Here is a 14,605-nt window from a genome sequence, read left to right as displayed (position 1 = left end):
AGTCCTGATGAGAGGACAGTGTGCAAGCCTAGGGCGCCCTCTGGTGGGCATCAGTGCTCACCGCACCCCGGGTCCTGATGAGGACAGCGCACAGGCCCAGAGCGCCCTCTGCTGGGCATTAGTGTTCGCCGCAGCCCGGGTCCCGAGGAGCGCAACTTCTTGAAAAGATCCAGTGGCCTTTGCTTTCACAGCTATATATTTATAGCACAAGTCGTTAGCAGCATATGTGTTTAATTACCCCATTAAGCTGCACACTACACTCCTTTTGAAAGAAATAACTTTATTTACTTATTGTGCCTCATTCACAAGAGTTATGGTTTGGATAAGAATTTCCTACACAGGCTCCTGTGTTGAATGCTTACTCTCCAGGTGTGGGACATTTTCAAGGGCTCTGGAAACGTAGGGAGACGGGGGCCTAGCTGAAATAGTTCATGGGCACTACTGGGCCTTGAACGCGGGGCTTAGGTGCAGTCCATCCTTGAGCTTTTTCACTCGAGCCGGCACATTAGCACTTGAGCAATGGCTATACTTCCAGCTTTTGTTTCCGTTGTCAATGGAAGGTAAGTCTCAAGGCTTTTTCTGCCCTATCTGGATTTGAACTCTCAAAGCCTCCTGAGTAGCTAGAATTTCAAGCATGAGCCACAGATGCCCTGCACAAGCCTCAGCTCTCAAAAGATTCTGCCCCACAACATTGCTAGACAAGGGACCAGGCCTCTGTCACAGGACCTTTGGAGACAAACCACATCCAAACCACACCAGTACCCATTCATGGTTATAACTTAAGACTTAAATTATTACAGTTTTTATGTTTTTCCTCATTGTAGAATCTCCTAGAAGACTCAGCAGATCCAATGACAGGAAAAGAAATGAATTTGTCAGTCTCTGAAGGTTTAGAGTATATCCATTAACCTCTAATCTTCATGTAAACCAGAAGATATGCAGTTTCCTGCCTATAAAGAGAAATTTATCAGCATAGCAAAATGAAACATTTACAATGAAAGGCTGTATGTATTTTTGGGTGGGTTGTGGGACTTGAATTCTGGGCCTGGGCACTGTCCCAGCTCAAGGCGAGGGCTCTACCACTTGAGCCATAAAGCCACTTCTAGTTTTCTGTAGCCAGTTACTTAGAGATAAGAGTCACAAACATTTTCCTGCCCAGGCTGGCTTTGATCCGCAATCCTCAGATCTCAGCCTCCTCAGTAGCTAGGATGACAGGAGTGAGCTACCAGTGCCTAGTTGAGGGGATATATTATTGATTCACAATAGGACCAAATTTCCAGGATAATGAAGCAAACCTTCATCTACCTAACCTGTCCGTCTCATCAAAGGGAAAGAAAATAGTGACTTGGGAAACTAACCTGTAAGTTCTTATTAGCTAACATACAAATCATGGACAGCATGGTGCTAACGGCTCATGCCTGTGATCCTAGCTACTCAGGAGGCTGAGATCTGAGGGTCATGGTTCAAAGGCAGCCTGGACAGAAAAGTCTGTGAGACTCTTATCTCCAATAAAATACTCAGAAAAAGCTGGAAGTAGCACTGTGGTTCGAGTGGTACAGCATTAATCTTGAATACAAAGAGGCTCAGGGATAGCACCCAGGCCCTGAGTTCATACCCAGGACTAGAAGAAAGAAAGGAAGAAAGGAAGGAAGGAAGGAAGGAAGCAAGGAAGGAAGGAAAACAAGGAAGGAAGAAAGGAAGGAAGGAAGGAAGGAAGGAAGGAAGGAAGGAAGGAAGGAAGGAAGGAGGAAAGGACCAGGGACAGACATATTATGGGACTATAAGCCAACTCCAACCCAGTTTTTTGCAAATAAACTTAATTGGAACATGGCCACTTACATTCATTCATTCACGTGCTGTCTGTGGCACCCTGCATGTTGCAAGGGCAAAGCTGAGTAACAGCTACAGAAGCTATGCTCCAAAACCCTAAGTACTTTCTCTCTAACTTCTACAGAGAAAGTTTGCTAACCCCTATTCTAAATCACAGGGGAATGAATAACCAAAAATTGGCTAAGAACAGGCACCTAAGAGAAATGTTGAGAATAAATAAAAGGAAAATATGAAAAGTAGGTAAAAGGAAGATATCAAACATAAGCTCCACCTAATCCATTAATTATGAAATCAAACCTCTGATGTAGCTGAATATCACCTGGTACAAGCACCATCACCCCCAATACCACCTCCAGTACCTACACTGTCACGCCCATACCACCTCCAGTACCTACACTGTCACCCCAATACCACCTCCACTACCTACACTGTCACCTCAATACCACCTCCACTACCTACACTGTCACCCCAATACCACCTCCATTACCTACACTGTCACCTCAATACCACCTCCACTACCTACACTGTGACCCCCATATCACCTCCAGTACCTACACTGTCACCCCCATATCACCTCCAGTACCTACACTGTCACCCCAATACCACCTCCAGTAACTACACTGTCACCCCCATATCACCTCCAGTACCTACACTGTCACCCCAATACCACCTCCACTACCTACACTGTCACACTCATACCACCTCCACTACCTACACTGTCACCCCCATACCACCTCCAGTACTTACACTGTCACCCCCACATCACCTCCAGTACCTACACTGTCACCCCCATACCAGCTCCACTACCTACACTGTCACCCCCATACCACCTCCAGTACCTACACTGTCAGTTCCATTTCCACCTCCAGTACATATAAAAATCTCTGCCTTAACTTTATCCAGCTTTTCTCTCTAGGTTAATGACTACGTCAGTATCATGTCCTGATGCCTACTGAGAAAGAGAAGAGTGGTCCTGGCCCCTGGTCTTCTGGGCACCACTGGCTCACACTTGTAACCCTTGTTATTCAGGAGGCTTAGATCAGAGAATTCAGGTTCAAAGCCAGCAGAGCAGAAAAGTCTTTGATACTCTTATCTCAAATTAACCACACAAAAGCAGGCCGTGGAGTTGTGGTTCATGTGATCGAGCACTAGCCTTGAGTGAAAAAGCTCAATGCCTAGGCCTAGACTTCAAACCCAAGAACCAGCACCAAAAAAAAAAAAAAAAAAAGAGCACATGGTCTGGTGTGAGGGGAAAAGTCGCAAAATCAAAAAACATTTTGAAGTGTAATAAAGGAGACCTGCTCAAAAAGCAACGAAAGCAAATAAGATAGCCCTGCCTTTGGAGCTCCAGCGGTGCAATCGGTTAGCGCGGTACTGATAAGATAGCCCCGCCAATCCGCTGGGGCCCATCATTAAAGGCTTTGCGCAGTAGGAGAGACCGTGATTATCAAAACACCACTAGGCACTTGCTCAGAAGATAAATTAGGACAGGGTCATAGAGACCAGAAAATACAGGTACACAGTTACAGAAGATGATGGACATGGTATTGGGACTTATGCCAGTGCTTTACTTAAGTCTAAATTCTGAGGGAAGTGTGGTGCCAGGGATGACTGCTGAAAGATGAGGCTGAATGGTAGTCAGTGGGGACTCTCGGATAAAGGCAATAGTTCATCCGTGCAGATTTCATAAAGCTCCAAGAACCCAGTGGACCCCACTCCCCCAAGTACTTCTCTTACCAGGGGTAGTGATGATTTCCATAGGTACACTGGACATCTTCCCAGGACACCTGGAAGAACATCACAGACATCAGCAGCTGGTTGGCAGCTGCTATTACGTGTTGACAGAACAGGGGACACTGTAATGTGCCCTGTTAGACTCCTGCAGAGAATGGAGAAGCCCACCCTGGCGACCACACAGCATCAGAGCATCTGGTGACACAACGCCGTGCATCCTGAGACCCTCTGTGATGTCCCCACTCACCTTGAAATGCTTACACCTATCCCAGAGTTTTACACCTTGCATCTTTAACGTCTCGCTCCACAGACGTTTCCTACAAAGCATAAACCTTCAAGGTACGGGGCTAAGAGCACCAGAAACCTAACACTGACACAAACAGATGCTTAGAAAGCAATAAACCATGGCTGGGAAGGTGGCTCAGTGGTAGAGTGCTCGCCTAGCATGCATGAAGCCCTGGGTTCCATTCCTCAGTACCACATACAGAAGAAACCGGAAGTGGTGCTGTGGCCGAAGTGGTAGGTAGAGCACTCTCCTTGAACACAAAGAGGCTGGGGAACAGCACCCAGACCCTGAGTCTAAGCCCCAAGTAAAGCAAGAAAATAAATAAATAAAGCAATAAACCTAGAGAATGGCTTTGAACCACAAAACTCCCCAGCTCCTACACACAAACTACAAGACCATAATGCGTCTTCAACTCTGAGCTGAGAATTCAGAGAAGGAGGAAAGTTTAGATGATGGTTCTCACCCAACAAACATTGGAGTCATTGAAGCAGAGCCATCTTCCATCCGCTGGATTCCGAATGTAGGCACAGTAATGACCGACGTCTGCCATCCCTACGTGGGCTATCACAGCGAAGAGTTCATACTGTGCTTCACGCTGGAAGAGGACAAGGCTGTAAGCGACCCATCCCTCCTTTCCCAGCCCTGGTCTTTAATGAGGAAGCATATTTGCCAGGCACTTGTTTACTGCCTGCTCTAGGCCCGGCACTGACACTTCCAAGGAGCTCGAAGAAAAGACCTTGACCTGCAGAATCTCACAGCTAGTTGAAGAGAAGCATCACAAACCAGAACTGTGATGCCTGTGTTATACCAGACGCACGACCAGTAAGTGGGGGATGTTCAATTTTTGCCAAGTGGGAACTCTGAGGAGGTCTCTGTTAACCATGCAGAAGGGTTTTTTAACATTGGCAGACAAGTTATCGGAAGGGAATTTGTTTTGGTTTGGTTTGGGGGGGAGGGGTTGTGAACTTTTTGTTTCACCTTGGTTTCTTCTTTGTTTTTGTTGGTTTGTTTTGAAGTTGCAGTTTGAACCCAGGGCCTCCTGCGTGCCAGGCAGGAGCCTTACCATTGAATCACACCCCTAGCTCTGTTCTGTGCTGTTTTGTCCTTCCCCAGGCAAAAGTCGGGAACATGATTTCCCCCGCTTCAGGCTTCCTATGATTAATGGGCTGATAGACACATGCCACCATCTGAACAGAAGACATAGTCTGAAAGTCTTCAGTTTGAGGTTAATGAAACTGTGAGAAATATGAGGTGACATTCAAAAAGGTGAGGAGAAGAAATGGAACTAGAATATCCACAAAACGCTGACAGAAAAGAACCCGAAAACGGACAGTGAAATGGCAGGACAGAAACCTTACAAAGACAGTAGGACACAAAGAGGAATGTTACAGACGCAAAGTCTCTACTACATGTGTCCATGAAGTGTTCCTTCCACTCCCTCAATATCTTAGAAAACTGTTTAAAAGAAAAGGGAACATTAGTAGTGAGAGTTTGGGCTGACTTTTTTGTTAGTCAAGAGTATTTCTTTCTTTCAAAAAAAAACCATAGCAGCAGAAACCCAACAGTGGTTATTAGGGGTTGTAATGAAAGATGCTGATCAAAGCGCACAAACTTCCAGTTAGACGGGAGGAATGAGTTTCAGAACAATGTCATACAGTATCGATGTGTTCCACACCGGAAAATGCTTTTCAAGAATTTTTACATACGCTCACCACAAAGACACAGGTGAAGTGATAAGTATGTTGTCTAGCTTGAGCTAATCTTTCCAAAATTTGAGGATGGGTGCGGTTGCACACCTATAATCCAGGTTCTCCAGAGGGGGAGATCAGAAAGGCTGTGGACAAAGTCAGCCTGGCCAGAAAGCTAGTGAGACTCCGATCTCAACAGACAAGCCAGACACAAGTGCACACCCGGAAGCCTGTCCCTTGGAGAGGCAGAGGTAGAAGAGCAGTCCAAGGTCAGGCCTGGACAAAAACAAACCACTGCCTGATAACAGAACTCAAGCAAAAAGGCCCAGCGGCTTGGCTCAGATGGTGAATGGCGATGTGCTTGCTACAGGCCCAGCGTGACACATTAGTCAGTGCCAAGACCACAAGACACCATTCCTCCGGCATGCGTACGTCACAGCACCACACTGAAATCCCTACACACAAATACTTTCCATGTGTCAACATTGGAAAGAAGGCAGGTTTGTCCTGAATCTTTAAAGAAACTAACACTAGGAACAACAAAGGCTTGTGGTGACATTGTTATAATGATAACCCCAGCACGGACCCCGGGGGACCACATGGTCATTAAAATCAATAATGCTTAGAAAAAAACAAAAACAGCCTTTCTTTTCTTTGTGAGGCAGGGTCTTAACTGTGTAGCTCACACTGGCCTTGAACCAATGCCCCTCTGGTCTACGTCTCCCAGCCGCAAAGAAGATAGGCACGTGCCAACATACTGGCTGAACAATAAATAAATAAATTGAATTTAAAATGTTTTTAAGCCCTCTGCCTTGAATATGCCTTTGCTTCTGTGACTCGCAGCAACCTGAGGCCAGCCTGTCCTCGGTGCGGGCCCCGCCTAGCCCGCAGAGGGCACACTTCCTCAGACAGAGCAGTGCTCAGAGGCTGAGCTCACCACGCCTGGCTCCCCTCCCGGGGGCGCTGCGCACCCAGCACCGGGCTGCTCCGAGCCCTCACACTGTGGAGGTGAGCTGAAGACCAAATCGCTAACCCGGGCCTGGGGAGCCTGAACCAGGGGAGTCACCAGTCGGTGCCATCTAGCAGTCGAGGGGTAAGAGCGCTGAACCTGGAGGACGCCGCGTCTGGTAGGATCGATCCAGAACACCTCACCTGCTCTGCGTCCTCAGTGAAGTCTTGATGCTCAGCCAGAAGAACCTGACTGAGATCCAAGCGCTGAGGGAAGTGCAGCAAGTGGCAGACTTTCTCCGTCTGTGAGTTCCGAATGGAGAATCGCATCAGGTGAAGGGTCAGGGTTTGGGGCAGATGCGTCATCCTCAAGACCTGCAAAAGCAAAACTCACTGTGAGACGGGGCCCCGAGGCGCTTGCGGGAAGATCCTGAGAAACGCCGGGCCTGGTGGCAGGTTCTCCTCCCCAGGGGGAGGGGTGCGGGGGACACACTGGGGAGCTGAAGGCTTCCATGGCAGAATCCATTCCTCTCCCCGGAGACTCAGGGGACGCTTGGCCGGCACAGCACTATGGACCTCAGACAAAAGCCGTGAGCTGCTCAGGGCTCCGCAGAGGTGCCTGGCCCTCAGAAACTAGGAGTCTGCTGTAGGGAGCATCTCTAAAACCAAAAAGGAAACCCCACCGCCCCCACCCAGCCCCATGCCGTCACCTGCCACTCCTGGTGGAAGACTGTGGTCAAGAAGCGACATCCACAGCCCCGTCTATGAGAAGCCCGAGGGTCTGAACTAGCCTCACCCACATCCCACCCCATCCGCCATCAGGAAGGGCCCGGAAGTGTCTGGGAAGCCTTGGCCCAGCAACAGCCCGCCCCGGAGACGCATCTGAACCTGAGGGTGGGCACCTGGCTTCCGCGCGTCTTCGTCCCGCAGGCCTCGCAGAACCACTTGCTCTTGCTGGCTAACTCCCTGGGGTGGAAAAAACAGCGCAGGGCCTCCTCCTGCCAGCGGAGGCCGCAGGGAAAGGCCGCGTCAGCAGACCCTTTCCATGGGCACGCGGCCACCCCACAGGGGAGGGCTGAGCTCCGCTGCAGGTTCCCCCACTGTCCCCCAAGCACCCCACTACCAGCGCTACATCTGTCAGGATCTTCCACCCACTGGAGGAGAAAACACAAGGAGCCCTGGTTAATACGAGGGTGAGAAAATTAGAAACAGGATAGAACTTCTGCTGCTGCTCAAAGAAATTGGCCACCTAGAGCCGTGCAAGTGAAACAGAGTTGTTAGTGTCCGCGGGTGGAAGGACACGGGGAACTGGCATGGCGGGGGAAACTGGCATGGCTGGGCGACCCTTTCTCACCCAGTCTCTCACCAGTGTTTTCAGAGGCTTTGCGTCCACGTCATAGAGAGGGAGGGAGAGGGTCAGCATACTGCTGTTCCTACTGCTCTCTCTGGTAGAGAGGAGGCAAACCAGGGACTCCTTCACCCGGATCGTGTACAGGGCCTGCAGCCTCTCTACCTGCAAGAAGGCGCCAAGGACGGGTGAGGCTATGGCCACAGTTGGACCTGTTGGACTGACGAGCCCTGACGCTCCCGGCAGGTACCGGGAAGGACACCAGGAACCGTGGCAAGCGGTCTCCACGGATCCCTTACTACAAATGCACAATGGTGAGCGACCTCTACAGGTCCTGGGATTCCAGCTTCAGCTCTTACCAAGTCCACATCATCTATTTGATCCTTAAGAAGGTTCCAGAACGTGAGGTAGAGCTGAGCAGCATCGTGCTGGACAAACACTGGTTAAAAAAAAGTAACAGCACATCAGTGCGTTCGCTGGAGAAGTCCCATGTCCTCACGACCCCTAGCTACGTGAACACTCACCACCTTGCCTTTGACTCTCCCAACTCCCAAAAGAGGTCAGGAGGTACCACATGGCAGGCGCTCAGGAAGGGAGAAGCATTCTTGGTGCTGGATTTGACAGAGCCTCTTAAACTTAAGCCTCGGGAAGGGAACAAGGCTCTGCTCTACGCACTCTGAAGGGTATGGTACACCGGCAGCCTCTGTGGAGGGGGAAAGGCTTGCCACAGAAAAGCCAGAGCAGGAGCTGAACTCCCTGAGCGGCGCAGAGAGGTGGGCACATGCTGCCGGGCCGGCCGGGGGCTGCCGGGCATGCCCCGCCTGGCCCCACTGGATTCCCTAGAACAGACCAGCTCCAGGGACTCTCCAGAGCACAGGAGCGGCGCCTCCTCGCTCCATCCGCTGCTCTGTTCCCAGCTTGCACCTGGCCAAGCCAGAACTCTGAAGGGAGGGGCAGACCACAAGATGGAGCGCCAGACGGCATTTCTTCTCAGCAAAGAAAGAAAAATTACTCCTTTTTTTTTTTGCTGTACTTTTTTTTTTATTTATTTATTTTTGGGTCTGGTTGTGGGGCCTGAACTCTGGGCCTGGGCGCTGTCCCTCAGCTCTTCAGCTCAAGGCTAGCGCTCTACCACTTGAGCCACAGCGCCACTTCCGGCTTTTTTTCTTTTTGCTTCTGTGATGCTGAGGAATCGAACCCAGGGCCTCAGGCATGCAAGGCAAGCGCTGTACCACTGAGCCTCCATATTCATACCATATCCATAACCCCAACCCATTCCACAGAGTTCTTCCTCACACATTCCCTAACCCTAAACCTTTCCTGGACCCTTACTCTAACATTTCCTCAAGTGCATCCCCAACCTCACCCTTTGTCTACCATATTTTCCCTACACCCTTTCCTGACCTTAAGCCTGACCTATTCCCATAATCCAAATGCTAGCCCTAACCTCACCAGATTGATAAAATCCTAACACTGACAATGACCCTGACTCTGACCCTAACCCCCAACCCTAGCACATGCTCCAACATGTACCCTATCAGTTATCCTAACACATACCTTACTCTAAAACCCTAAACTGTACCGCATACCCTAACAAGTACCCTAACAAATATAGTAAACAGTGTCACATTCTATCAAGTACCCTAACAAGTACTGTAAACCATACAGGCACATTTACGTACACCCTATCATCTACCTCAAATTCACCTTACCGCATACCCAAACACGTGCCCTTAATTAACCCAAACCATAACCCTAATATACACTATAGCGTATACTTTAACCCTAACACATACCCTAACTCTAACACGAACCCTGACATATACCATAAACTTCATTCTAACTCACACACATGCCATAACATACACTCTAAACGCTAAAATGTGTGGTAACAATGACTCTTACATGCACTCTAATACATGCAAGTACTCTTATAGTTAGGTAAACTAGCATGTACCCCAAACATACCATAATACATACCTTAACTCTAAGCCAAACCCTAACAAATGCTCTAACATGTACCCTACTGGTTAACACAGACCCTAACCATTATCATGTACTGTAAAGCTTACATATACCCTAACAAGTACCCTAAACTTATCCCAACATACTTCCTAACATGTTGCCTAACCCAAACCATAACTGTAACCTTAACACATACCCAAACACATACTGTAACACACACTCTAAACATTTACATGTATCCTAACAAGTACTCTAACATGTACTTCAAGTCATACATGTACCCTAGCATGTGCACAAAACATACCCTGTTTGCTAACATGTACTCTAAACACTAACTCATACCCTAACAAGGACCCTAACACTTATTCAAAACCATGCAAATACCCTTAAATACACTCAAACTTGTACCTTAAAGTAACCCAATGTACACCCTAATATGTGGCCTGACTTTAACATGTCTTTGAACCCCAACAGATTTCCCAATAGTACTCTAACACATTAAACATACTCTAGACACGCATATAATAACAAATACCCTAACACATATTCTATAAAGCATACAGGAACCTTACATGTACCCTGAATGTACCCTAACATACTCTAACTCTGACCTTTACATATACCCCAGGTACCTTGACACATACTTAAAAAAATTAATGTACCCTAACATGTGACTCAACCATATCCTAACATGTACCTTCACCCTAACGAATCCCCTGTGAAGTATGCTAACTCTAATACATACCCTAATATGTGCCCTAACTAACACACACTCTAGCATGTACCGTAACCCTAACAAATCCCCTATCAAGTGCCCTAACTCTAACACATACATGGACATGGACTCAAACACATACCCTAATATGTGCCATCACTTTCACATGTATGTTAAACCTAACAGATTCCCAATATACTGTAATACAAAAAACATGCTCTGGACACGAACCCATATGGTAACAAGTACCCATTCACATACTCTGTAAATTGTACCTGTACCCTGAATGTACCCTAACAAACTACAACTTCACATTTACCCTAAACGTAGCACATACCCTAATAAATACTCTAAATTCTAATACATTGTCCAAACCATCCAGGTAACCGTCTTACGTGTATCCCAAATGTGTAACCTGACACATGCATGTACCCTAACATATACCCCATCACACACCCTAATATGTACCCTGACTGACATGCATACACCACTCACTTCTCCTTTGCCACACCCCTCCTGTGCTCTGCCTCCCCACAAGCCCCGCCTCTGGACTCATTCTTGCCCCACCCCTATCATTCTCTGCCCCTACACAAGCCCCGCCCCTGGACCCCTCACTTCCATGCTCTGCTCCTCCCACAAGACTAGAGGGTGCAGTCTGCACTGATTCCCACCAGAGGGCGCTCTGGGTGTGTGCACGGTCCTTCTCAGGACCAGGGGCTGCAGTGGATAAAGTAGAGTGAAGTGTTGAGCGTTAACGCTTTCTTAATTGATGGCTGCTTTCAAGAATGATTCCCACCAGAGGGCGCTCTGGGTGTGTGCACTGTTCTTCTCAGGACCAGAGAGTGCAATGAACACTGATACCCACAAGACGGCGCTCTGGGTATGTACACTGTCCTTCTCAGGACCAGAGGGGGCAGTGAGCCCTGATTCTGACCAGAGGGCGCTCTAGGTGTGCACACTGTGCTCCTCTTGTCCTGGCCAGGTATGCAGTGTTCACTAATTCCCACCTGATGGTGCTCTAGGTGTGTGTACTGTCCTCCTCAGGACCCCAGATCCTCCCACAAGCCCACCCCTGCACTGCTCACTTCTTGCTCTGCTCCGCCCACAAAACCAGAGGATGCAGTGAGCACTGATTCCCACAAGAGGGTGCTCTAGGCTTGCACACTGTCCTCCTCTCCTCAGCACCTAGGGTGCGGTGATAGCTGATTCCCACCGGAGGGCACGCTAGACAGGTGAGCACCTTGCTCGTCTTCTCAGGACCAGGGGTGCAATGAGGGCTGTTTCCCACCAGAGGGTGCTCTAGGCATGCTCACCGTCCTCCTTTCCTCAAGACCAAGGGGTGCGGTGAGCGCTGATTCCCACCAGATGGTGGTCTAGCTGTGTACATGATCCTCCTCTTCTCAGGTCCAGGGGATGCAGTGACCAATGTTTCCCACCAGATGGTGCTCTAGGCCTGCACATGATCTTCCTCATCTCAGGACCAGAGAGGTGCAGTGACCACTGCTTCCTACCAGATGGTGCTCTAGGTATGCACACTGTCCCCAAGACCCTTGGCGTCCCACCAGCCCCGCCCCTGGACCGCTCACTTCCTGCTCCTGCCCCACCCCTGCAGTGCTCCACTCCTCCTCCTAGCCTGTAGCTGCAGCTACTTCTGCCCAGGACCCTGTAAAACTTGAAGCCCTGATGAAGTGTCCCAAAGCCTCAGTGCCAGAGACAGACCAGCCTCTGTTTGGTCCTGCTGCAAACTGTAGTGTCCCAACCCCAGAGCAGTCTTGTCCCAGTGTTACGGGGAAAAAAGTCCACTGTTCAGACAGCCTCACTTAAAAAGATGACTTTCTTGGGGAAGTGGAGAGCTAACCGGCCAGGGACGCAGCACAGACTCGGGAGCTGAAACTGCGACCCCGAACAACCCACAAGCTAGGGTTTTTAAAGGCAACATCCACGCCTGGCCACGCACAGGTGGCCAACGGGATTGTAAAACCACATAAGGGTTGCATGTTTATGTCCGTGGCTGGTGGGTTACAGTCCGACTCCTAGGAACTGTTTGAACTAACCTATCATTCTGGCTTGCATTGGCGGGCAAATTTGGGGTCCCCACACAAAGCAAGTGGATATTCTTACTCTTGGGGTTTGTATATTCTGGAAACATGATGTTATAGGCCCTGCATCCTTGAAGCTGGGGGCTGTTACAAAGACAGCTACGGGAGCTTTATTACAGAGATAGCTACAGGAGGATGCGCAATGTGCACACCGAGGCATCGACTCCCTTGAAGCAGGAGGCAATCGATCACGGGGTGGAATGCACAACGTTGCACGGCAGGCACCGTTCTAATTGGGCAGGGTATGACATAGGGGGGAATTCCATGTGAAATAGGTTTTAAGGTCTCCCTTCATGGCCTCTCTTTGTTTTTAGTAAAGGGTCAACTTCTCGGCATAGTTTTCCTCACACAGTCTGGGACCTTAACAGTCTAGGAGACCCTTTGCCCTACACCAGCTCTCAGTGAATTCTCAGTGTCAGCTCAAGCCAGCAGTCAGGGCCAGCAGTGATCTGCTGGGTGCCAGGAAGGAGATGGGGCTCCAGAGGAGCCCCAGCAATAGGGAGGTAAAATATGGAGGTAGAGGCTGCCCAGCAGAGGCAGGAACATTGTAATGGGTTGTGTTCCCAAAGTTCATGTATGCATGCTCTCATCACCCAATACCTGGGAATGTGACCTTACATGGAAATGGGCTTTTGGCAGGAGATCAACTCCAGTTCCTGTTGTTATTGTGCCCCTAAAAGGGGGAAATCGGGTCCCAGAAATGCACCCAGGGATGATCCTCTGCAGAGACGTCACTCTGCTCTCACAGGCTCAGAAGCTGAGAGAAGACCTAGAACTCACAGTGCCTTGTACCTCCTGAGGGAATGTGGCCCAGAAGACACTTATTCCATGCTGCTAAACTTCAGAGCTATGAACACAGATCTCTAAACAACCCAGTCTGCAGTGGTGTGTCATAGCAACCCTAGACCCTTATGTATGTTTAAATCCTTTATAGTATAAATCAGTTATAGCTAATCATTATCATCTAGTTAAGTATCATTTAAGACAGGGAGGATGTTAACACTAAAAACCAGTCCTCACATATCCCCATAAAAGCATTTTACATTTTGTGGAACTTTTCAATGTGCACTGCAATGTACTAGAGGTTAATAGATCAGGGGCTGGGAAGGTGGCTCAGTGGTAGAGCGCTTGCCTTGCATGCCTGAGGCCCTGGGTTCGATACCCCAGCACCACATAAGCAAAAAGCAAAAACCCGGAAGTGGCGCTGTGGCTCAAGTGGTAGAGCGCTAGCCTTGAGCTGAAGAGCTGAGGGACGGCGCCCAGGCCCAGAGTTCAGGCCCCACGAGGGGACCAATATATATATATATTTCAGGTCCTAGTTGTTACTGTAATACATCCATGGTATCCATTTCATTTTGTGTTTTATTTGAAGCAACTCTAAATCCGACTCTGATCATTTTCCCAGAATGGAGTCAGACAGAACCACTTCACCTGTGCGCTTTCTCAGCTTCAGGGTGCCGGGACTCATAGTCCATAGGACGTGGCCTCTGCATGTCTTCTATGCCACAGGTCCTGAGGCCAGGAGGCCAGTGCACATATGCCTAGTATGCCCTCTAGTGGGAATCGGGACCCACTGCACCCCGAGTCCTGATGAGAGGACAGTGTGCAAGCCTAGGGCGCCCTCTGGTGGGCATCAGTGCTCACCGCACCCCGGGTCCTGATGAGGACAGCGCACAGGCCCAGAGCGCCCTCTGCTGGGCATTAGTGTTCACCGCAGCCCGGGTCCCGAGGAGCGCAACTTCTTGAAAAGATCCAGTGGCCTTTGCTTTCACAGCTATATATTTATAGCACAAGTCGTTAGCAGCATATGTGTTTAATTACCCCATTAAGCTGCACACTACACTCCTTTTGAAAGAAATAACTTTATTTACTTATTGTGCCTCATTCACAAGAGTTATGGTTTGGATAAGAATTTCCTACACAGGCTCCTGTGTTGAATGCTTACTCTCCAGGTGTGGGACATTTTCAAGGGCTCTGGAAACGTAGGGAGAC

The 14,605-nt window shown here is 49.1% G+C and overlaps 1 protein-coding gene across 1 annotated transcript; it reads right to left on the bottom strand.

Annotated features, from left to right (window-relative positions):
* Window positions 1–3,563: 3,563 nt before the first annotated feature.
* On the bottom strand, window positions 3,564–8,648 carry LOC122101678 (ubl carboxyl-terminal hydrolase 18-like). The gene is made up of 7 exons (XM_042672152.1): window positions 8,510–8,648; window positions 8,194–8,273; window positions 7,853–7,999; window positions 7,389–7,484; window positions 6,691–6,861; window positions 4,314–4,445; window positions 3,564–3,617 (listed from the first exon to the last, which is right to left on the bottom strand). The coding sequence occupies exons 1-7, from the start codon at window positions 8,646–8,648 to the stop codon at window positions 3,564–3,566; spliced, it is 819 nt and encodes a 272-aa protein (XP_042528086.1).
* Window positions 8,649–14,605: the final 5,957 nt, after the last annotated feature.

The sequence above is a fragment of the Dipodomys spectabilis genome, unplaced genomic scaffold (genome assembly GCF_019054845.1).
Source record: "Dipodomys spectabilis isolate Male_0828 unplaced genomic scaffold, ASM1905484v1 ptg000671l, whole genome shotgun sequence".
Lineage (NCBI taxonomy): Eukaryota > Metazoa > Chordata > Mammalia > Rodentia > Heteromyidae > Dipodomys > Dipodomys spectabilis.
This window is presented reverse-complemented; position numbering and strand designations above follow the sequence as displayed.

What these genes read in the sequence shown, in the direction of transcription:
- LOC122101678 (XM_042672152.1), bottom strand. Translation starts at nt 8,648, where the DNA reads ATGCCCGGCAGCCCCCGGCCGGCCCGGCAGCATGTGCCCACCTCTCTG. An exon ending in CGAAGACGCGCGGAAGCCAG is followed by an intron (nt 6,862 to 7,388) that starts GTGCCCACCCTC and finishes TTGCTTTTGCAG; the next exon opens with GTCTTGAGGATGACGCATCT. An exon ending in ATGACTCCAATGTTTGTTGG is followed by an intron (nt 3,618 to 4,313) that starts GTGAGAACCATC and finishes ATGTTCTTCCAG; the next exon opens with GTGTCCTGGGAAGATGTCCA.